Consider the following 24,879-nt stretch of genomic DNA (forward strand, 5'->3'; position numbering starts at 1 on the left):
ACACACACACTCAGAAAACTGACACCAGTGACGTCGAGGCCACGAAATGCAAAATTAATGTGATGATTTCTTGTGTGAGGTTAGATTTAAAGACTTCAAGTGTTTCCACATATTACAGCGTAGTATTACTGCAAAATTACTCTGATACATATATATATATATATATATGTGTCGTGTGAATATGCAAGTTTTCCCTCTGTGGACTTTTAAGAACAAGTTCACGTCTTTATTTCACTGTTAGACAGACTTTTACCACTCACTCTCTCACACCAAAGTCACTCACTCTCCCACACCAAAGCCACTCACTCTCCCACACACCAAAGTCACTCACTCTCTCACACCAAAGTCACTCACTCTCCCACACCAAAGCCACTCACTCTCCCACACACCAAAGTCACTCACTCTCCCACACCAAAGCCACTCACTCTCCCACACACCAAAGTCACTCACTCTCCCACACCAAAGTCACTCACTCTCCCTGCACCAAAGTCACTCACTCTCTCACACCAAAGTCACTCACTCTCCCACACCAAAGTCACTCACTCTCCCTGCACCAAAGTCACTCACTCTCTCACACCAAAGTCACTCACTCTCCCACACCAAAGCCACTCACTCTCCCACACACCAAAGTCACTCACTCTCCCACACACCAAAGTCACTCACTCTCCCTGCACCAAAGTCACTCACTCTCCCACACCAAAGTCACTCACTCTCTCACACCAAAGTCACTCACTCTCCCACACCAAAGTCACTCACTCTCTCACAACAAAGTCACTCACTCTCCCACACCAAAGTCACTCACTCTCTTACACCAAAGTCACTCACTCTCTCACGCCAAAGTCACTCACTCTCTCACACCAAAGTCACTCACTCTCCCACACCAAAGTCACTCACTCTCTCACACCAAAGTCACTCACTCTCCCACACCAAAGTCACTCACTCTCCCACACCAAAGTCACTCACTCTCCCACACCAAAGTCCATAGAGTAAACCAGTGATTTTAACATCACAGCACACAGGAGTTCACAGGAGTTGTTGATCCACTTCTGCCTCCATCACTAACTTACAATGACTGATTTTAGTGAATTCAGCTTTTAAAATATTTACTTTAGACTTAACTCAGTGACACAAAGTGACCACACGAGGCAGCAGAGGACCAGCAGCTCCTGTGTCCCCGTTTTCTCTATGGACTTTGGTGTGGGAGAGTTCTCACAGTGAAATAAAGACTTGAACATATTTTTTTTTTATCTTTAAAACATTTATGTTTTTACATCATTTGTCATTTTCTTAATTTAAAATTGTTTTATGCTCAATAACTAAATTGATATGAAACTGTTTATTGAACAGATTTTTTTTTTCCCCCAACTAATTAATGCAAAAGAGCATCAGTCGAGCTGTGTGTGTGTGTGTGTGTGTGTGTGTGTGTGTGTGTGTGTGTGTGTGTGTGTGTGTGTGTGTGTGTGTGTGTGTGTGTGTGTGTGCAGCCAGACTGGGACCAGGATCCTCAAACAAAGCATCCATTCACAGGAAGCCTGAGGAAGGAGGGGGAGGGAGGGGTATATATTATTTTGGAAAGCCAAAATAAATGAATAGCAAAAATATAAAGTGTGAAATAAAGGATTGTTTATTAGTGTGTGTGTGTAAATGTCCATGTTTTGCTGTTTGGAGACTGGTGTGTGTGTGTGTGTGTGTGTGTGTGTGTGTGTCTGTGTGTGTGTGTGTGTGTGTGTGTGTGTGTGTGTGTGTGTGTGTCAGGAGGAAAACATCAGCTGTGATGAGAGGAGGAAGAGGAGGAAGAGGAAGAGAGAGAATGATATTTAATAATATGAAGAGAGAGAGACAACAAAAGCCCTGGATGCCATGAGGAGAGAGATGATGCGTTCAGGTGCTTCCTGAAAACTCCTGCTTTTTTATTATCATTTTTATTATTCAGTTGAAACAGAATGTAAGTATTATAATTATGTATATGTACATATATATGCGTATTTATACACGTGTGTGTGTGTATATATATATATGCGTGTATATGTACTAGATTAAACTAATTCGATTTTTCTCCTCACAATTCTATAATTCTAAGACATTTTACTTCTGACTTCAAGCTTTCATAATTTCGACTTTTTTCTTATAGTTCTGACTTCAAATTCAAGAATGCTGCTGAAATCTCTCAGAATTCTGAGTCAAAAGTCGAAATTATAAGAAAAATGTCAGAATTTAATCTTAGAGACTGATTTCTTCTCAGAATTCTGACTTTAATCCCAGAGTTCTGATTTTAATCCCACACAATTCTGACTTTTTACTTATAATTCTTGAAATCAAAGTCAGAATTATAAGAAAAGGGTCAGGATTAAATCTTAGATACTGACTTTTTCCTCAGAATTCTTTTTCTTCTCAGTCCGACTTTATTTCCTCATAATTCTGGCTTTTTAATTTAATTTAATTTAATTTAATTTAATTTAATTTAATTTAATTTAATTTAATTTAATTTAATTTTATTTATCGATATTCTACTGCAGTGTTTCCTAACCCTGGTCCTCAGGGAACACTGCCCTGCCTTGTTTTAGATGTTGCCCTGTTTTTTTTTTTTTTACATTTGTCATAAAAAAAAAAATTATATTTCAATTTTGGTCAAAATTATCTTAAAAAAATTTATGTTTCAAATTTTTTTCAATTTTTTTTTTTTTCAAATTTCATCTGACCCATGTGTTTTTGGAGCAGGGAAACATCTAAAACATGGCAGGGCAGAGTTCCCTGAGGACCAGGGTTGGGAAACACTGTTCCACTGTAACATTATTGTCTTGTTAATAGTTCCTTTTGACACTTTTGCACTGTTTTGTTGAAACCTGAAAGCGTCTCCAGAGCGCTGAGATTTCCGGGCCGCCCCTGAACGCCTCCTCCCGGTCGGATCCGGCTGAACGTGACGCGTCGAGTCGAAGCCGCGCGAGCGACAGAGAGAGAGGGAGCGACGGAGCGAGGTTTCCTGGCGGAGCTGCGGAGGAAGCAGAGCGGGAGCTGCGTGACTGTCTGCCGCCGCAGTCCCTGTCCCCCTGTCCGCCCGTCTGAGGCCGGTGGGAGACGCGCTCTCGACGGTGTCTTTTTTTTTTCCAGCTGCCGCGGGCTCCGGGCTACAGCGATGGACGCGTCGCTGTCCTCCTCCCGTTTTCGCCGCTGACTGAGACCGACGGATGCTTCAGTGCCCGTAGAGGAGGAGGAGGAGGAAGAGGAGGAGGAGGAGGGCAGGAGGAGGAGGAGGAGAAGAGGGCATCCCTGTCATTCTCCCACTGCCAGGTAGAATAATAATAATGTGTTTGCTGTGTATGTGTGGGGGGGAGAAGGGAGTGCACCGCGGCCGAAGGGGGTCGTCTGTTTTTGGGGTGGGAGCGGAGGTTAGCACGCTAGGTAGTTTGCTAGTTAGCTAGCTAGCTAGCCGCGGTTAGCTGCCGCCGCCGCCGCCGCTGTTTCGTCATCCGCCTGTGAGGGGTGTGATGCCGGGGTGATGCTGCCGCCGAAGGGAGGGTGAGGAGAGAGGGGGGGAGAAGGGCACAAGGAAGGGACCGGTCACGGTGAACGGTAACCGTGTGCTTGGCCTCTCGGCCCCCGTCTCTTTGATGAACGACACCCCCATCCTCCCCCGTTTGTCCCCCACCACCACCACCACCATCTCCCTCCTCCTCCTCCTTCAAAAACACAGCAGTGTCGCGTTTACACGGGGAGTGTGGAATAAATAAAAAAACCACCGCGGGACGTAAACAACCTCCGCCGTACAGCCTGTGATGCTAACCCGCCTCCGGGCCGGACTTCCATCCATGTCTCCATCCGTCCATCTAGCCGGCTAACATTAGCCCTAGCATCATCAGCAGCAGCAGCACCACCCTCCTCCTCTGCTAGCATCCCCGGCCTGGCTGCAGCACACAGCGGTCTCCCTGACCCTCACGCACCCGCCGCCCGTGTCCCGGTTCTCGTCGGTATCGTTATTTATTACGTTTTACGCGAACGATAAGCAACGACGCGACGGAGCCGCCGCCGCTGAGCGGATATGTTGTTATGTAACACAAAATGACACCAACACGCCCTTGAAACAAAAGCTGTTGTCTCGGCGCGCGCGTGTGTGTTTGTTTGTGTGCGGGGCCGGAGCCACATCTCTGCCGGGCGGTCACTCGCGGTGTCCGGCTGCCGGTGTTAGCCTGTCGGGGACGGGACGATACACAGCGTGATCGCGATAAATAATAATAATAATAATAATAATAAAAAAACAATAACAAAACAAACAAACACAAACTGTTTCACTGTTGTCAACAACACACAGTCTGTGTGGTTTATCTCCCAATTAGCCACTAGGGGGAGCCTCTAATGTTATGCTAGGATGTCATCATTTATCCCGGTCTTTTATTTACGATTCTTATTTTTTTTCACTTTAAAGTTCTTCATTATTATTATTATTATTATTATGGAGCAAAGACACCAGAGAATATTCATATAACAGAATTGTTCGGTGAACGTTAGCGTGTTTCGGTTTGGAATGGTCCTGGTTCAGGTCACGTTGTACTGATGTGACAACAACAACAACAACAACAATAAATTACCATTCTTGTGTAAAAGTACCTTAAAGTGATACTTTCAGCGTAAATGTTACACGCGTATTTTTCGTAAAAAAATTACCAATATTTTCTTTTTTTTTACAAAATATTTACAAAAACACGCACAATCATTTAAAAATATTATGAGAACGTTACAGAAATCACATCAACAAATATTACAAAGTTACCAACATATTTTTTATAAAACGGTTCTTAAAAATTGTGTTTATTTTGTAGCAGAAGTTTGTTACCAGAATTTTTTTTCTTTTTTTTACAAAATATTTATGCAAAATCATTTAAAAATATTACGAGAACAAATTTTCTGATGCAACGTTGACAAAATGTTACTCGAAAAAATATTTTTGGTAACAAAACCCAAAAAAAAATGTTAGCAACATATTTTTCTCCGAACACATTTTGTCTTATAGCAACTGGTTTTTATAACATGAAAAAAACCAGACGTTTGTTACCAGAATTACCCATCAGCCTTTGCTGCATGCTCATCGTGTCTAAACTTGCGTTGGATTCCGAATGCGTACGTAGACGTTGAAGTCGCTTTATTTTATAATATTACTGAAATAAAAGTATATAATGGAAACAATTGTTTTTAAAGATAAATCTAAAGCTAATATTGAATATTGAATATGAATATTGTTAAATACATCTGAAACTGTGACGAATGACGTCATTTTAAAATCACACACTTTTTTTCCTGGCATCTGTGCGCGATGACATCACTACGGAGTCGGACCAATCAGGCGCCAGACACCTGACGGAGGTCGGCCAATCGTTTTTTTAGTCGAGCGTCAACGTGAAACTAATAAAACAATAAAGTTATCGGAGTTTTGTCAGAGAGAAGGAAAGAGGCACAGAGGTGAGGAAGGGAAGGAAGGAAGGAAGAAGTGAAAGGAGGGAGGAGAAAACAAGGTGAAGGAGGAAGAGAAAAAGGAGGTAAAGGAAAGATGGAGTGAGGAGGAGAAGAGTGTGAGGAGGCAAGGAAAGGCACCAAGGAATGGTACTCGGCCGCTTTTCTTTTTTATTTATACGGCAAACTGGAAAAAATCAATGACTTTGATCAGTGATCTGAGTTTGAGAGACTGCCCTCTGCTGGTGGCGATCGGTCATGACGCGGAGAGATAGAAGGAAGGTGAGGGAGGGAGGGAAGGATGGAAGGAGTTAAGGAGGCAGGAAGTGCTGCTGAGGCGGTGAAAACAATGAGTGTTTGTTTGAGTGTGTGTGTGTGTGTGTGTGTGTGAGAGGAGGGAAAGTATCCACTGACCTGTGTGTGTGTGTGTGTGTGTGTGTGTGTGTGTGTGTGTGTGTGTGTGTGTGTGTGTGTGTGTGGTTTCCTTCCAGGCTCACTCACTGACGACCGTAGCGCCCGATCACAGAAGAAGAAGAAGATTGAAAGGAACGAGGGAGTGAGGAGAAACCTGTGAAAGAGAGAGAGACGAGGAAGGAGGGAGAGAGAGAGAGAAGAGTCAAGTTTGGGATGAGAGGAGGGAAGAGAACGTGAAGAGAGAGAGAACAGATCTGAGGTCAGGACAGACGGAGAGAGAGAGGGAGGGAGGTCAAAGGTCAGAGGTCAGACGGACGCGCTGCTCCACGGCGCCGTCAGCGGCCGTCGCTTCGCCGTCACCACGAGACGTCACCATGAGCGACCAGAGCGTCGTCAAGGAAGGATGGGTCCAGAAAAGAGGTGAGGACGTCTGTGTCTGACCTGTCTGTGTCTGACCTGTCTGTGTCTGTGTCTGACCCGTCTGTCTGTGTCTGACCTGTCTGTGTCTGTGTCTGACCCGTCTGTGTCTGACCCGTCTGTATCTGACCCTTCTGTGTCCGACCCATCTGTGTCTGTGTCTGACCTGTCTGTATCAGACAGATACAGACGGGTCAGTTTTCTCTGTGTGTCTGTCTGACCCGTCTGTATCTATCTGACACGCCCGTGTCTGACCCGTCTGTGTCTGACCCGTCTGTCTGACCCGTCTGTGGCTGAACTGTCTGTATTTGACCCGTCTGTATTTGACCCGTCTGTGTCTGACCTGTCTGTGTCTGACCTGTCTGTATCTGTCTGACCCGTCTCAGTGTCTCAGTGTGGACGTGGTGTCCAACGTCTCCTTTAAATTCAAACAATGGTTGTTTACCTGCGAGTGTAGAAGGACGACTGTGCCACACACACACACACACACACACCCACACACACTTGGCTGCTGTGTTGTTTCCCACACTGCTTTACTGTGTGTGTGTGTGTGTGTGTGTGTGTGTGTGTGTGTGTGTGTCATTGGCTGGCACACGGGGAAGTTTTCTCTGTGGCACTATGAACACACACACACACACACACACACACACACACACACACACACACACACACACACACACACACACAGAGGATGACCTAACACTCTGGTTCCTTCCTCTTCAGCCTCCCTGAATTGTTTATGCACGTCCATGTGCTGTTAGAATAAAAACACCTCATTCACGTTCACTCTGTTTGATTTGGAGTTTTTAGTGTGTTTGATAATCTGTTAGACAGACTTTAACAACAGGAAACTGACGTTTGTAAAAACCACTCACTCTCCCGCACCAAAGTCACGGTGATGATCTTTGTCGCCCCCCGCAGGCGAGTACATCAAGAACTGGCGGCCGCGTTACTTCCTGCTGAAATCAGACGGCTCCTTCATCGGATACAAGGACAAGCCGCAGGACTCGGACCTGGCGTACCCGCTCAACAACTTCTCTGTAGCAAGTAAGACGCCGCCGCGCACGCGCTAAAACAAACAAACAAACAAACAAACAAACAAACAAACGTCATCCGCCGCTCTGTGACTTCCAGAATGTCAGCTGATGAAGACGGAGCGACCCAAACCCAACACCTTCATCATCCGCTGTCTGCAGTGGACGACCGTCATCGAGAGGACGTTTCACGTGGACACGCCCGATGAGAGGTGAGCTCCGCCTCCTGCTCCGCCTCCTTCTCCTCCTGCTCCTCCTCTTCCTGATCCTTTTGACATTCTGTGGCCCTAGCTAATCGATTAATGAAGAAAATAGCCAACAGATGGATCCATAATGAAAATAATAGTTCGTCACAGCCCGAGCATGGACGAGGGGTTGACCGATATACGTTTTTCAAAGCCGATATTGAAACCAATTATTACTAGGGATTATTAAAAGGGATGAACCCATACGATACTCTGTATGTGTAATCTGATAAAATGGCGATACAGACGATTGGCATCATGCCTAATATCGTCTCTCAATAATTAGAGATGGCTTGATACCGCTACCGATATCACAACCGTTAGCATCCACTGTCTCCGATATAAATTATTTGACGTTTTTCTCTTATCCAATCCAAGTTAAAAAAAAAAATCTGTATCAATATCGGCCTTGAGAAATTGACATCGGTCGAAGAGACGATACCACTTTTTTGTGTCCGATACGATATTTATATCATAAAATTGAGTATCTACCGATACTGATGTTAGTCCAGTGCAGAGTGAAGCATGCGTGTTATCGGATTTTAGGACGTACAATCCAGCGATTTTGACCAATACCGGGCCGATACTGACTGATACCGGTTCTGAAAGCACGACATGTTAAACCTTGAACAGATGGCAACAGGAACTTAAAGTAGATTTTGGAACTTTCAGTAGATTTTGGAATTATAAGTAGATTTTGGTATCGGTGTCGATATCTGCCTCGAGAAACTGACATCGGTCGCCTCCATCCTCCTATGGAACAGGGAAGTGATGATACCCGATTTTGTGTCCGATACGATATTTATATCATAAACTTCAGTATCTACCGATACTGATGTTAGTCCAGTGCAGAGTGAAGCATGATATCGGATATCGTGATATCGGAACCAAGGACGTACAGTCCTATGCACGACGCGTTAAACCGTGAACTTTGACCTATGTCGTCATGTGACCTGCAGGGACGAGTGGGCGGAGGCCATCCAGACGGTCGCAGAGTCTCTGGCCAAACAGGAAGAGGAGGGAATCCTGTGTAGCCCCACCTCCCAGATCGAGAACGTCAACGAGGAGGAGATGGACACGTCCATCGGCCACTACAAACGCAAGGTGATCCACCAACAAACAAACTGCTCTGAGAACTAGAACTAGCCATGGGACAATGTGCGATATTATGGCGATAAAAACGCACTTACGATAAGTTAACGGTTGTATTTGTTGTCTCTGTGTGCAGACTATGAATGACTTTGACTACCTGAAGCTTTTGGGCAAAGGCACTTTTGGGAAAGTGATTCTGGTGAGGGAGAAGGCGAGCGGCACCTACTACGCCATGAAGATCCTGAAGAAGGAAGTCATCATCGCTAAGGTCCTTTCATCGCGTTTTCATCGTTTGTTTGTTTCCTTCTTAGCAGAATACTTTTAGTTTTTATGGAAGCGTATTGCTGCCACACATGGGAAAAAAAATTGGGGTGCTCAGTATTACGTTATAACGAGAAACTGTCACGTTATTTCGAGATAATATCACGTTATTTCGAGACAAGATTGTTGTCTCGTTATAACGAGAAACTATTATGTAGGTTAGGGTTATTTTTTCCGTATCACAAGAAAACATCTCATCTTGAAATAACGTGATATTTCCTCGTTATAAAGAGAAAACGTCTCATCTCGAAATAACGCGATAGTTTCTCGATATAACGAGAAAATGTCTCATCTCGAAATAACGCGATAGTTTCTCGATATAACGAGAAAACGTCTCATCTCGAAAAATCGCGATAGTTTCTCGATATAACGAGAAAACGTCTCATCTCAAAATAACGCGATAGTTTCTCGATATAATGAGAGAGTATTTGCTCGGGTGATGGGTAATTCTGGAAACGATTGTATGTTTTTGATAACGTTACAAAAACCAGTAGCAGTTTTGTTACTAAAAATATTTTTATGATACATATGCGAGTAACATTTTGTCAACATTTGGTCAGAAAAGTATGATTTCCGATGAGTGTTTTTCGTAAAAAAATTCTGATAATAAAGTTCATGTTCATGTTTAAAGTCAGATTTTAGTGTCAGACGAAGACAATAATTCAGTATTTTGAATGTAAACGCGCTCAAATCGACTAACATACCTGGATAATGTGATTCGTCGTGCGATTGCTCCTGCCTGTATACGCTAAAGTTGCTGCGGGTTGTGTTGTCTCCGCAGGATGAAGTCGCTCACACGCTCACAGAAAGTCGGGTATTAAAAAACACACGGCATCCGTTTTTGACGGTGAGTATGGCCGTGACCGCTCAGACTCAACCAGTCGATCACTGACTCAGACTCAGCCAGTCGATGTGACCGTTTGTTGTCTTTTCAGTCTCTGAAGTACTCGTTCCAGACGAAGGATCGGCTGTGTTTTGTCATGGAGTACGTGAACGGAGGAGAGGTGAGAGGTCACTGTGTTTCTCTTTTAAAGGGAGAGTTCGTCTTGTTACGTATTTAAACGACTAATGCCTCAAATCAAACAATCTCGCCATTCTGGTGACGTTTATTTATCGGCATTGGGATTATAAAAATATTTTGGAATTTGGGATTATAAATAGAATATGGGATTATACATAGAATATGAGATTATAATAGATTTTGGAGTTATAAATAGAATATGTGATTAAACATAGAATTTGGGATTATAATAGATTTTGGGATTATACATAGAATTTGGATTATAAATAGATTTTGGAAGTATAACTGGAATTTGGGATTATAAATAGAATATGTGATTACGCGTAGAATTTGGGATTATGAATAGATTTTGGAATTTTAAATGGAATTTGGGATTATAAATAGAATATGGGATTATACATAGAATTTGGAATTGTAAGTAGATTTTGGGATTATAAATGGAATTTGGGGTTATAAATAGAATATGAGATTATACTAGATTTTGGGATTATACATAGAATGTGGGATTATAAATAGATTTTGGAATTATTAGTAGATATTGGGATTATAAGTCAAATTTGAGTTTATAAATAGATTTTGGGATTAAAAGAAGATTTTGGAATTATAAGTAGATATTGGGATTATATGTAGATTTTGGGATTATAAATATAATTTGGTATTATAAATACTAGTTTCAGGTATCTCACCATTCTGTTGTTTATTTATGAATGAAGTGGATTTAAATAAAGAAAAAGGCACCAAATCAACAACAACTATCCCTTTAAGGCCAGTTTAAACCAGGTTTAAACCTGGTTTAAACCATGTTTAAACCAGGTTTGTCTTTACTGGTGACTTGATGTGTGTTACATGTGTGTGTTTTTGTGGCAGCTGTTTTTCCACTTGTCAAGAGAAAGAGTTTTCTCTGAGGACCGAACACGTTTCTACGGCGCTGAGATCGTCTCTGCTCTCGACTACCTACATTCAGCCAAGATCGTCTACCGTGATCTGAAGGTAGAAAAAACAACAACAACAACAACAACGACAACGACGTGTGAGAATGTAGGAAAAGTGTGTTGACGTTTGTTTGTTTGTTTGTTTGTTTGTTTGTGTGTTTGCGTCCTGTGGTCAGCTGGAGAACCTCATGTTGGACAAAGACGGTCACATCAAGATCACAGACTTTGGTCTGTGCAAAGAAGGCATCACTGACACTGCCACCATGAAGACCTTCTGTGGAACACCTGAGTACCTGGCTCCTGAGGTCAGAGGTCACACACACACAACAACACAGACTCAACAACAACACAGACACAACAACACAAACACAACAACAACACACACACAACAACACAAACACAACAACAACACACACACAACAACAACACAGACTCAACAACAACACAGACACAACAACACAAACACAACAACAACACACACACAACAACACAAACACAACAACAACACACACACAACAACACAGACACAACAACACACACACAACAACAACAGATGCAATAACGACACAGACACACAACAATACAGACACAATAACAACACAGACACAACAACACAGACACGACAACAACACAGACACAACAACACACACACAACAACAACAGACACAATAACAACACAGACACAATAACAACACAGACACAATAACAACACACACAACAACAACAGACACACAACAATACAGACACAATAACAACACAGACACAGAGACACAACAACAACAACACAGACACAACAACAACACAGAGGAAAAAGCAAGGTTTGTCCATCGTTCGAGATTTAAGAAACTTTAAGTAGATTTCTTAAACGTACAGTCCATATTTCCTTGTTGACACACACACACACACAAACACACACACACACACACACACACACACACACACACACACACACACACACACACACACACACACACACACACACACACACACATAAATAACAGCAGTAAATGACAGTATTATAAGGACCTTAAACATATTTCCTGTAAATCCTGAACAAAGGGATGTTTTTAACAGTCTTTTTTCCGCACGTCCTCAGGTGTTGGAGGACAACGATTACGGTCGCGCGGTGGACTGGTGGGGTTTGGGCGTGGTCACGTACGAGATGATGTGCGGTCGTCTGCCGTTCTACAACCAGGACCACGAGAAGCTGTTTGAGCTCATCCTCATGGAGGAGATCAAGTTCCCCAGAACGCTGTCGTCAGACGCCAAGTCGCTGCTGTCAGGACTGCTCATCAAAGACCCTAACAAACGGTGTGTATACACACACACACACACACACACCCACGCATGCACACGCATGCACACACACACACACACACACACTCCTCTGTTAAATACGGACATTTGACACATTTGCTTTGCTAAATGTTGCAGATTAACACATTTTAACTTTAACCACATTTGGACATCGTTGACTTTGATTCTTGTGTCGGAGGAGACTCTCTGATCAATCAGTGGGATTATAAATAGATTTTGGGATTATAAATAGAATTTGGGATTATAAATGCATTTTGAGATTATAAATAAATTTTGGAAGTATAAGTACATTTTGGGATTATAAACACATTTTGGGATTATAAATAGATTTTGGAATTGTAAGTAGATTTTGGAATTATAAATAGATTTTGGGATTATAAATAGATTTTGGGATTATAAATGGATTTTGGATTATAAATAGATTTTGGGATTATAAATGGATTTTGGATTATAAATAGATTTTGGAAGTATAAGTACATTTTGGAAGTATAAGTACATTTTGGAAGAATAAGTACATTTTGGGATTATAAATCGAATTTGGGATTATAAATAGATTTTGAGATTATAAATACATTTTGGAATTATAAAGAGATTTTGGGATTATGATGATGGTGGTGCTGATGATGGTGATGATGATGAAGATGATGATGAAGATGATGATGGTGGTTCATGTGTGAGGCGTTCAGTGTCTCGTTAAAACAGACGCTGAACCCTCTGAACCTGCAGAGTTATTTCAGGATCAGTGATTTCAGACGGATATTCTGGTCTCATTGATGGAGACTTTGTTTGATGTCTGGATTCTTCTTCTTCTTCATGTCTCTGTGTGTGTGTGTGTGTCTGTGTGTGTGTGTGTGTGTGTGTGTGTGTGTGCGTCGGCAGACTCGGCGGCGGACCAGATGACGCCAAGGAGATCATGCGACACAGTTACTTCAACGCGGTGGACTGGCAGGACGTCTACGATAAGAAGGTGAGCGCAGACGCCGCTGAGGTATTCTGGTACCGGGGTTACGTCGTTCTCCTGAAGACGTCGTCTCACTGAAGCGTCCGAAAATACCCTCCAGTCAAAGACGCCTGAACACAACGCTTCACACGACGCCGAATCCTGTTATTGTTTGTCTGTCGAAATGTCTTCAACGTCTTTGTCCGCTGATAAAATAAGTCTTTACACGAGACGTCTTACAGTGTGACGTAGACATCGTAGCCTTTTGTCGTAGATTATCACTCACGCACTTCCTGTCCGTTGCAGCTGGTCCCGCCCTTCCAGCCTCAGGTGAGCTCAGAGACGGACACGCGCTACTTTGACGAAGAGTTCACAGCACAGACCATCACCATCACGCCGCCAGAGAAATGTACGTACGCTCCGGAAGCCACGCCAAGTTTAGCGTGCGTTAGCAACGCAGCAAAGGCTGATGGGTAATTCTGGTAACAAACGTGTGTTTTTTTTTTTATAACGTCACAAAACCTGTTGCTATATGACAAAATGTGTTTGTTTGTGACCAAAAATATTTTTACGAGTAACATTTTGTCAACGTTGGGTTAGAAAAGAGTGATTTCTGTATCGTTCTCGTAATATTAGAAAAATTATGTTGCATATTTTTCGTAAATATTTTGTAAAAAAAAAGTCTAATAACAAAATTCTGTTTTTATAACGTTACAAAATAAACACTTTTTTTTTTTTTTTTACAAAATTTGTTACATAAAATTTGTGCTAACATTAAAAATACGTTGCTAACATTAAAATATGTTCCAACCATTAAAAATACTTTGCTAACATTAAAAATACCTGCTAACATTAAAAATACTTTGCTAACTTTAAAAATATGTTCCAACCAATAAAAATATGTTCCAACCAATAAAAATACGTTGCTAACATTAAAAATACATGTTAGCATGTATTTCTGCTAACAAAAAAATACATGTTAGCATGTATTTCTGACATTAAAAATACGTGCTAACATAAAAAATATGTGCTAACATTAAAAATATGTGCTAACATTAAAAATACGTTGCTAACATTAAAAATACGCTGCTAACATTTAAAATACATGTTAGCATGTATTTCTGACATTAAAAATACGTGCTAACATTAAAAATACATTGCTAACATTAAAAATACGTTGCTAACTTTAAAAATACATGCGGGGGCGGGGGTGGGATGTTTGGACGTCTTAACGTCTTCTGTGTCTCTGTCTCCGCAGACGACGAGGACGGCATGGACGCGGCGGACAACGAGCGACGGCCTCATTTCCCGCAGTTCTCGTACTCGGCCAGCGGGCGGGAGTGAGCCAGCGATCGAGCGAGCTAGCCGGCTAGCCAGCTAGCCAGCTAGCTAGCTAGCGCTCGGGCTCGTCCCCCGTTCGGGGGGGGGCCACTTTGAGGAAAACACGTAGCCATTTTAGGAAGAAAAAAAGAAAAGAAACGCAGTCTCCCCTCTTCGTCCCTGAGTCTCTGGACGTTAAAGAGGTTTTTGCACAGTGGGAGCGACTCAGCGTCGACCCACGCTAAAAAAAAACAGATAAAAAAAAAAAACAAGTCTCCGACATTTTCAGCGCAATTTCCTGCAGAAGGCAATGTTTTTGTTATTTATTCTTTTCTCTGTCAGTATTACGTTGTCGACCCAGGTTTCTTCACCTCTCTTTTCTTTCTCCCCCTCGTTCTTTCTTTCTTTCTTCTTCTTCTTCTTCATTTGACTTTTTTGCACTTGGTTTGTAACGAGCCGTTTTAGGGAACAAAAGAACCAAAAATGTTGCCTTACGTGTGCAGACGCTTCGTATCATAGTGACAGGGTGATTATTCTGGGATGTCTGTGACGGTGTCTTCTTCTTCTTCTTCTTCTTCTTCTTCTTCTTCTTCTCTGTGGACGATAAAGTTCGCGGCTCATGGTTCACGCAAAAGAAAAAACGACAACAAAACAAAAACTGAAAAAAAACAACAACAAAAAACTCATACATTCGCCATGGCAACGCAAACCCTAAACCCCGCCCCCCTTCCTCCTCCCGTCACCACGGCGATGAAAATCAAAAAATCACTTTGTATCACTTTCATTTCATTTTCTTTTATTTTGAAACAGGAAACACTAAACTGCCACAAACTGCACAGGTCACTCAGGCGACACACACACACACACACACACACACACACACACACACACGCACACGCACACACAAACACACAGAAAAGTCGGCCATTAATTTTTGTCCGTAAGAAACAAAGAGGCGTGTCCAGACGAGACCGCTGTTTCTGTGCATTTAAAGGTACAGTACGTAAAATATGCTTTTTTACGCATTAGACCTTTAATCTGCGTCCACGCGAGAACGGCCCGAAAACGCGTGTGTGTACATGTACGCGCGTATGTGTACACGTGCGTACATCGCATCGTAAAACACTCGGGCGTTTGCGTCGTCCGATTAGTTTCGTAAAAAAAGTTGTGACGAGGAAACGATTGAACCGTGAAATTAAAAAAAGAAAACCACGTCATTTTTCCGCCTCTCAAACTTCGCGACAAAAACGCTAGCATTATATATTTTTCGTTCTAAATGTTGGATTTTGACAAAAAAAAAAAAAAATCTTTCCCGTGTCTGGAAATTTCGCAATCTCACTCACGCAAAGATGGCGCGTTTCATCGCAAAGACGTAAAATCTGCGGCAGATTAACGCTAAGTGTTAGCCGCAAACCGCGTCGTCGCTAGCGCGTCGGTGAAGTCCGAGCGGTACGTTCGTTAGCCGTCGGTCGTGTTTGCTCGCACGCACGCCTAAGTACAAATTATCGCATTTTATCCAGCAGTACGACAAATTGCGTAGGTCGTAAAACTTCGTAGATCAGAAACGAAATTAAAAAAACTTGACTTCGTAAAAAATGGCCGACTTTTTCCCAATCTCTGATTACGATTGATTTGACGCCTCGGGTTTCCGATTTTTTTTTTTTTAGCGTTGAATTCACAAGGTTTATTTTTTATTGTTGTTGTTGTTGATTGCCGATTAAAAAAATTTTTTTTACGTTGTGAGTGTGGAAAACATCGCAATGTGAGAACGTGTCGGAACCCTGAGGCGTCACACACACACACACACACACACACACACACGAGTACGGAGTCACGGGAGTGTCAAAATAAAAGGCCAAACAAAAAGAGAAGAAAAAATGTGTAAACGAGATTTAAATAAAAAATAATGGAAGATAAATTTAAGATCAAATCATTTCTGTATTAATTTAAGAATCAACAGGAAAAAAAGAATATTGTATAAAATCACAGATATATTTATACATTTACACTTCTATAGAAACATTTATTATCCTTTTTATTTCATTTATCGACCACTTTTTTATTTATTTCTCTTCACGGACACATTTTAAAAATAAAAAGAAAATTCTCTTTATTTTTCCACGTATATTTTACCGATCTTTGTACACTTTTGTTTTTGGCCCTCGCGTGACTCCGTAGATTCTTATTTTACCGGAAACTAAGCTTCGGACGTTAATTCTGTCATTATATATATAAATATATATAAATATATATATAAGTATATATAGATTTAAAACATGTAAACCCTCATACACGTACGTCATATTTTTATTTATTTTGAAATAAATGGTGTATCATGTTACGAAAACAGTTGACGACAAAGTGGCCCCGCGCAAACTTCTCACATTGTAAATACGCAAAAAAAAAAATTGTCCGATCGTTCCTTTTTTTTTATCGTGGGTGAACTTTGAACTCGCGACGAAAAAAAAAAAAAAAAAGACAACGGAGAAAAGACGTCGTCAAAGAGCGCAGCTTCCAGCTACTACGCATTCATGTTTCCATGAAGACAGGCCACGCCCCCCCCCTCGGTTGCCCCGCCCCTTTGCATTGTTGTTTGTTTTCCTTCACTTTATTTAAAACAAAACAAAAAAGTTTCAACTTTGAACTCACGACGAGAAACGACGTCGTCGTTTTTTTGGGAAAAGTTTTTTTTTTTTTTACGACACCGGCTACTACTCATTCACGTTTTCGTGTCGACAGACCACGCCCCCCCTCTCGGTTGCCCCGCCCCCTTCCTTCCTCCCTCTCAAAGACGTGAACCTGCGCCGTCGTTTGTTTTCCTTCACTTTCTTTGGGGGGAAAAAATCGGGATTATTTTAGTTTTTTCTTTTCATCGGGTTGTTGAACTCCCATCATGCCTTGCTCCCCCTCCCCCCTCCCCCCTCCTCGCTGTTTTTGTACCACAGTATTTTGTGTTTTCCTTGTACGTCGTTTAAAAAAAGGCACCTGTTGAAAGTCTGATGATGATGATGATGATGATGCATTAACTGAAGTCTTTTTCTTTTTTTATCGTTATTCTTGTTTTTCTTTTCTTTATTTTCGGGTCGTTTGCTTGTTTGTTTTCTTACCAAAACATTAGGGCAAAGAACTCAGTAGTGGACTTCGCGTTTTTGCCGCCGTGGTAGTTATTTATTTTGAATTAAATTAAAAGAAATACATTTCAGGGTTTCTGCTGTCCAGACTCTTTATTTATTTAATTAATTAATTAATTAATTATTTCATGTATTTATTTAATTAATTAATTAATTGATTAATTATTTATTTAATTAAGTTATATTTAAGTAATTAATTATTAAATGTTTTTATTTAATTAATTATTTAATGTTTTTATGTAATTAATTATTTATTTATTTATTTATTAATTAAGAAACATTTCAATTTAAATCGTGAACCTCTGATGATTCCGTCTCAAATGACAGTGAAATTGTCGCATTTTAATATTTTCAGTTTAAAAAAAAATAGACCAAACAGAATTTTTACAATTTTATTTTATTAAATGTTCTCTCGATATCGCGATGATACAAAAACAAACAAAAAAACTCCTTCAGTCGTAACAGCCCCCGACTATCACTGCGAACTTCCGATTGACTTCCTGTTTCACTTCCTGTCGGACAAAATCACTGATGGCAGCTTTTAAATTTTTTAAACTTAACTTAAGGGAAAAACTCTGTGGTCCGTTATCGATCGATCGGCTCGTTTCACCCAAAAAAAAAAGTCTGTTTTCTTACGTTAGCAAAAAAACGCAAACATTCACAATTTCACAGTGTCAACATTTGAAACTGAAACTTCCATTCAGACCAGTGCAGTCGCCCCCTGGTGGCTCACTGCAGAACTGCGACACTTTCCCTCTTCACGTTTCCAAAACTGCGCGTTTCCGTTTCGCGCTGGACGTCATGACGGAAGCGTCTCCGTCGGCTCTGAACCCGCGACCTTTGGGGTCCAGGACGAGGTCAGGATCGGGGGGCGGAGCTTACTCTGGAATCGCAGGAGGCCAATCCACGTCCACGGACTGAGACAGAGACAGAGAGGACATCATCAACTAATGCTGCTGCTGCCTCGTGTGGTAAGTTTGTGTCACTGCTCACAAAACAAACACTGTTTCTATTGTTGAACATCGAGACAAAAAACTGGCTAACTTTCCGAAACCCGTGCTAGCATGTGTGTACCCTGACAAAAGAAAACATCGCACAATTTTGCATCATATGCTCAAATTTGTAAAAATCCATGTGCGATTATTATTATTATTGCGATTAACTGCCGTTCTGTTTGCGATCAATTTCACACAGCGAGTCATGCGCGTCAAAATATCGCAAGTCAGCGCTAACGTTCTTCTTCTGCGGCGGCGTCTCACCTCCACGTCCAGCTCCAGGATGTCGGTGTCCGTCTTCAGAAGCTCGCACAGGTTTGGTTTAGTCCGGCCGAAGTCTCCGTGTACGAACTCTTTGATGTAGCTGAGGACTCGGGTTAAGACGCCACAACTTTTACAGTGTATTATATACAAACTGTGACATTTTTACAGTGTATTATATACGAACTGTGATGTTTTTACAGTGTATAATATACGAACTGTGATGTTTTTACAGTGTATAATATACGAACTGTGACGTTTTTACAGTGTATTATATACGAACTGACGTTTACAGCTGAACTGTGACATTTTTACAGTGTATCATACACTAGCTGTGACAGTGTTATATATACACTGACGTTTTTTACAGTGTAATACAGCTGAACAGAAGTTCTTGCAGTGTATTATATACAAAATGTGACATTTTTTACAGTGTATTATATACAAACTGACGTTTTTACAGTGTATTATATACGAAATGTGACGTTTTTTACAGTGTATTATAAACGAACTGTGACGTTTTTACAGTGTATTATATACGAACTGTGAGGTTTTTACAGTGTATTATATACAAACTGTGACTATTTACAGTGCATTATATACAAACTGAAGTTTTTACAGTGTATTACAGCTGAAGTTAGTGCATTATATATGAACTGAAGTTTTTACAGTGTATTACAGCTGAACTGTAGTTTTTACAGTGCATATTATATGAACTAAAGTTTTTACAGTGTAGTATTATATATGAACTGAAGTTTTTACAGTGTAGTATTATATATGAACTGACGTTTTTACAGTGTATTATATATGAACTGACGTTTTTACAGTGTATTATATATGAACTGACGTTTTTACAGTGTATTATATAGAACTATAGTTTTTACAGTGTATTCCAGCTGACCTGACTGTTTTAACCCTGTTGTTTTTTACAGTGTAGAGGATACGTCCCCGCCTGAGTCTTCAGCTCCAGGTGAAAGTGATGATCGTCCATGAAGCGAACGCTCATGTTGTGGACGACGCGCTGTCGCACGGCCAGCGCTCGACGGTGCAAAACCCTCAGAGGAGTTTTCTGATCCAGGGTCAGCTCCTGACGACGACAACAACAACAACAAGTTTAGTCACGACCCTAAACATGTGACGTGTGTGTGTGTGTGTGTGTGTGTGTGATAGTGACCTTGATGTCACTGATGAATGCGATGTCTTCACTCTTGATCGGTTTCCTGGTCCAGATCAGAGCCGTGTACGACTTTGTTTTCTCCTCCTCGCCCTCCTTCATCCGACCCATGGCCTCTCTACACACACACACACACACACACACACACACACACACACACACACACACACACACACACACACACACACACACTGTAGTTTCCCTCTCAGATGCAGCAGAACACACACACACACACAGTGTTGTGTTGTGTTTCTTACCTGGAGACGATCTGCAGGTCTCTCACTCTGATTTTGTCTGACGACGCGTTAATGCTCTAAAAACATCAAAGATAAGATTAGAATAAAGTGTGTGTGTGTGTGTGTGTTGTCTGCAGCTGAAACTTAATGATTAAAACGCCAGGAAAAACCTATTTTAGCCACTGAAATAAAGACTTAGCTGATAAAATCTACGTCAGTTTAACCACTCACTCTCCCACACCAAAGTCCATAGAGAAAACCAGTGATTTTAGCTCACAGGGACACAGGAGCTGCTGGTCCTCTGCTGCCTCGTGTGGTCACTTTGTGTCACTGAGGTTAATCTGAGTGAAGGTTTTTAAAAGCCGAATTAACAAAATCAGTCATTGTAAGTTAGTGATGGAGGCAGCAGTGGATCAACAACTCCTGTGAACTCCTGTGTGCTGTGATGTTAAAATCACTGGTTTACTCTATGGACTTTGGTGTGGGAGAGTGAGTGGTTTACTAACTTCAGTTTCCTGTTGTTAAAGTCTGTCTAACAGTGAAAGAAAGACGTGAACGCGTTCTTAAGACGTCGTAGACTTGAACTGACGTAGATTTTACGAGACTTTTAATGAGTTCATCTTCTTTTTCCGCTTTATTACAGACTCTGAGTCAGTGAGTGACGGAGCTGCAGCACCTGTTGCAGCTGCTTCATCTCCTCCCGACTCAGTCTGGATCTGTGAGGATTCAGCAGCTCCATCGCAAACGGACGACCTGGAAAACAACAACAACAACAGTGAGTCACAAAGAGGCGACAACGTCCAACGAGGACAAAAAACAGAAACACGAGTCTCACCGTTCCCAAGAGTTCTGACGTCCACGTCCTCTCTGCCAGAGGACGAGAAATTAAAGCCTGAGACGGAGGAAGAAGAAGAAGAAATCAGGACCAAATCAGTGATTTTAATCAGACGTAGATCATGTCGTCGTCGTCTCGTCCGCTCACCGTCGGCTCTGAAGGCGGAGAGGACGGGGGCGGCGATCAGCTCCTCCACCGACGACTCCATCCTCCGCTCGCCGTCGATCACCCACGGCGTCTGAGGCAGAGTGCGGCAGAACTTGTTGTAACGGCCGGCGATGAAGACGGACATGTGGAGACAGTGGACGCCCTGAGGGACGCAGCAGCTGGACGTCTGCGGTGGAGGACAGGTGTAGAGTCTGCAGAGACGGTGATCAGAATAATGACAAAAAAAATTTGGGTCCAAAATTTCTGTTTTTTTTTGTTTTCTTTTTAATTTGTCCAAACTGAAAAATTTTTGTGAAAAACATTTTTGGTCCAAAATTTGGTTAAAAAAAATGTTTTTATTAATTTTGGTCCAAAACTGGGGGGAAAAATTAAGTCTAAAATTTGACAATTTTTTCCGAAAAATATTTTTGGTCTAAACTTTTGACTTTTTTTTTTTTTTTTCTTGGTCCAAAATTGGCGGGGGAAATTTGGTGCAACATTTGACTATTTTCTGTGAAAAAAATATTTTGGTCCAAAATTTGACTTTTTTGTGAAAATAATTTTGCTCCAAAATTTGAACTTTTTTTTTTTTTGGTCCGAAATTGGGGGGGAAAAAATTTGGTCCAAAATTTGACAATTTTTTGTGAAAAAAAAATTTGGTCCAAAATGTTAAAAAAAAAAAAAAAATTTGGTCCAAAATTGGGGAAAAAAATTTGGTCCAAACTTAGACAATTTTTTGTGAAAATATTTTTGGTCTAAACTTTTGACTTTTTTTTTTTTTTTCTTGGTCCAAAATTGGCGGGGGAAATTTGGTGCAACATTTGACTATTTTCTGTGAAAAAAAATATTTTGGTCCAAAATTTGACTTTTTTGTGAAAATAATTTTGCTCCAAAATTTGAACTTTTTTTTTTTTTGGTCCGAAATTGGGGGAAAAAAGATTTGGTCCAAAATTTGACTATTTTTTGTGAAAAAAAAATTTGGTCCAAAATGTGCCTTTTAAAAAAAAAAAAAAAAAAAATATGGTCCAAAATTGGGGAAAAAAATTTGGTCCAAACTTAGACAATTTTTTGTGAAAATATTTTTTGGTCCAAAATTGGGGGAAAAAATTGGTCCAAAATTTGACAAATATGTCATCTTATAGTTTCATTAAAAATAAATCAAATCACGTGAGAAGAAACGTGAAGACGACGCTGACCTCAGGAACTTGACGTCAGAGATCTTCTCCAGAGCTTTGACCACAGCCATCCTGGTGAACACCGACTACAGGGGGAGGAGACAAAACGTCAGAGGCGGAGTCAGAGGCGGAGTCACTGAGGTTTGACGGACAGCTCGCTGTGTTTCACCTGTTTGTTCTTGGTGGGTTTGAAGCAGTCGGGACACGCTGATGCACTGAGGGGGGGAGGGGGGAGACTTTGATTTAAACAACTGTTTTATTTTGTTAAGATGATTCGCTCAAGGATACGAAGGAAGGAAGGAAGGAAGGAAGGAAAGGTTATACTGATACTGACAGGAAGTGACAGTCGGCGTCTGTTGGTTGGTGAGTGAACTCCACAGCGACCTCTAGTGCACTCTGGAGGAAACACACACACACACACACATTAATCAAATCTCACGTATCATCAAAGATTGACCGTGGTGACCACACCCACCTTGGTAACCACGGAAACGCCGCCCAGCTCCCTGGCGATTGGTCCCTGCACGATCCACTTGAAGGCCTCCTTCAGCGGGATGATGTCGTCTTTATCCAGCAGCAGGCCTTTCTCTCTGAGGGTCAAAGGTCACCAGGGTGAGAGCGAACACACACACACACACAAATAATAACAATAATAATAATAATGTTACCTGAATTCCTTCTTGACGTGCAGCCAGCAGGAGTGCTGTGAGACACACACCATCATCAAGATTAAGACAGGTGGACGGATAGAGGGACAGACAGACAGACAGGTGGACAGACAGATGGACAGATAGAGGGACAGACAGAGAGACAGGTGGACAGATAGAGGGACAGACAGAGAGACAGGTGGACAGACAGACAGACAGGTGGACAGACGCTGACCTCGCGGACACACAGCTGAGCAGGCAGAGACACAGACAGCACCAGCGAGTCAAACTCGTACTTCTCCGTCTTCACCGCCTCGGCGATCTGCAAACAACACAAAGACCACGACGGTGACGACAACAGCGCCCCCTAGTTTCCATCAACCTCCATTATTATCACACACACACACACACACCTTGAGCGCCTCAGTGGTGTCACAGAGTTCCTGCAGGATCCCCAAACACAGCACACACACACTGCTGCTGCTCTCCGCCTCAGCAGCGCCCCCCTCTGGCTCCACTTTGACTCGTTTGCCCGGCGGCTCCGCGGACTCCTCCGGCACAGGTGCATCATGGGACTCGACGTCCTCTGCCGTGGACTCTTGGGGTTTGACGAAGGCCTGGAGCTCCCTGAGTGTCTCCTGAGACAGAGACGGAGACACTGAGACTGACTGGAGGACACACACACACACAGACAGAGAGACAGAGGACATTTGGACAAAAGCTGTCTCACCTGTGGAGGCTGACGATAAAGAGCCTGAAGACGGACGCCACAGAATCTGAGGACGCAGCGAGCGCAGCAGCCGCACGACAGCAGCTTCTGGACGATGGGTTTGTCCTTGTCCTTCAGAGGCAGCATCGTCCCTGCAGGACAGGAGGACATCACTTATTCATTCATAAAATCTTTACCTAGTCTGGTTAAATAAGTCAGTCAAAGTAATATATAGTAATATATACACATTTAAGAAGCTGAAAAATGGCAGAAACTAGACATTATTCACATTTAAGAAGCTGAAAAAATCACAAAAACTGGTTTAAAATATTATTATTATTTAAAAACACTAAAACTGATGAATTGATTATGAAAATAATTGACAGTAACATCACAATAACAATAACATTCATGTCAGGGCTAGTGCTAATACTGATTATTTGGTCCATTTAATGTCAGAAAAGTATGAAAAATGTTGAATAAACCTGAAAATTATGTCTTGTTTTTGTCCACAAACACAACATGATTAAATTCTAATGATTTCTTTGTTCATATGAAGCACACGATCACATTTAAAGAGCTCTAATGAGTCATTTTTGAACATCATAATACTCTGAAGCTACAGCATGATGAGACTGTGGGTGGTTGCTAAGCTAACTGAGCTAACAGCTAGTTGCTTCCGCTTCTCACGGCGAAAGTTGTGCGAGAAGAAAAGAGTGAGAGTGACGAACGCGTGCGTGTTTATAAACTCACCTGCTGTAAATAAAGATTAAATCACACAAACACGGAGCGAAAGGAGAAAATCACTGTTGACGCTCGTCAGTTCCCTGTTAGCATGTTCGCCAGAGAGAGCACACAGACAGAACTAATCGAGCCTCATCGGTTTACGCCACATTCGCGCTTCATTTGAAAGTAGAGCAAATCAATTCACTCACTTTTATTTACATTTCACCCTTTCATTATAGTCTTTTTTTGTCACGTTTCCTCCTCTTTGAGCACCATTTTAACTGTGTGACGTGACTTTATAACACATTATTAGGACAATTTCCTTTCATCGGCTATCGACACATACTG

At 41.7% G+C, this 24,879-nt stretch overlaps 2 protein-coding genes across 2 annotated transcripts; one reads left to right on the top strand and one right to left on the bottom strand.

Annotated features, from left to right (window-relative positions):
* The first annotated feature begins 3,245 nt into the window (after positions 1-3,245).
* Positions 3,246-14,538, top strand: akt3b (v-akt murine thymoma viral oncogene homolog 3b). Its single transcript, XM_083906333.1, has 14 exons — positions 3,246-3,288; positions 5,934-6,276; positions 7,195-7,320; positions 7,408-7,519; positions 8,512-8,656; positions 8,781-8,912; positions 9,747-9,812; positions 9,901-9,969; positions 10,854-10,976; positions 11,095-11,223; positions 12,015-12,229; positions 13,115-13,202; positions 13,482-13,584; positions 14,434-14,538. Exons 2-14 carry the CDS (start codon positions 6,231-6,233, stop codon positions 14,517-14,519), a joined length of 1,440 nt encoding a protein of 479 aa, XP_083762459.1. The 5' UTR covers positions 3,246-3,288; positions 5,934-6,230; the 3' UTR covers positions 14,520-14,538.
* A 3,504-nt stretch (positions 14,539-18,042) lies between these two features.
* pus10 (pseudouridine synthase 10) lies at positions 18,043-24,652 on the bottom strand. The gene is made up of 17 exons (XM_083905509.1): positions 24,559-24,652; positions 23,827-23,957; positions 23,510-23,734; positions 23,332-23,418; positions 23,118-23,152; positions 22,925-23,039; positions 22,784-22,845; positions 22,619-22,664; positions 22,471-22,535; positions 21,275-21,486; positions 21,128-21,184; positions 20,969-21,045; positions 20,314-20,369; positions 20,057-20,174; positions 19,827-19,969; positions 18,886-18,985; positions 18,043-18,543 (listed from the first exon to the last, which is right to left on the bottom strand). Exons 2-17 carry the CDS (start codon positions 23,950-23,952, stop codon positions 18,505-18,507), a joined length of 1,563 nt encoding a protein of 520 aa, XP_083761635.1. The 5' UTR covers positions 23,953-23,957; positions 24,559-24,652; the 3' UTR covers positions 18,043-18,504.
* Between the last annotated feature and the right edge of the window lie 227 nt (positions 24,653-24,879).

Source organism: Microchirus variegatus (assembly GCF_963457635.1).
Source record: "Microchirus variegatus genome assembly, chromosome: 19".
NCBI lineage: Eukaryota > Metazoa > Chordata > Actinopteri > Pleuronectiformes > Soleidae > Microchirus > Microchirus variegatus.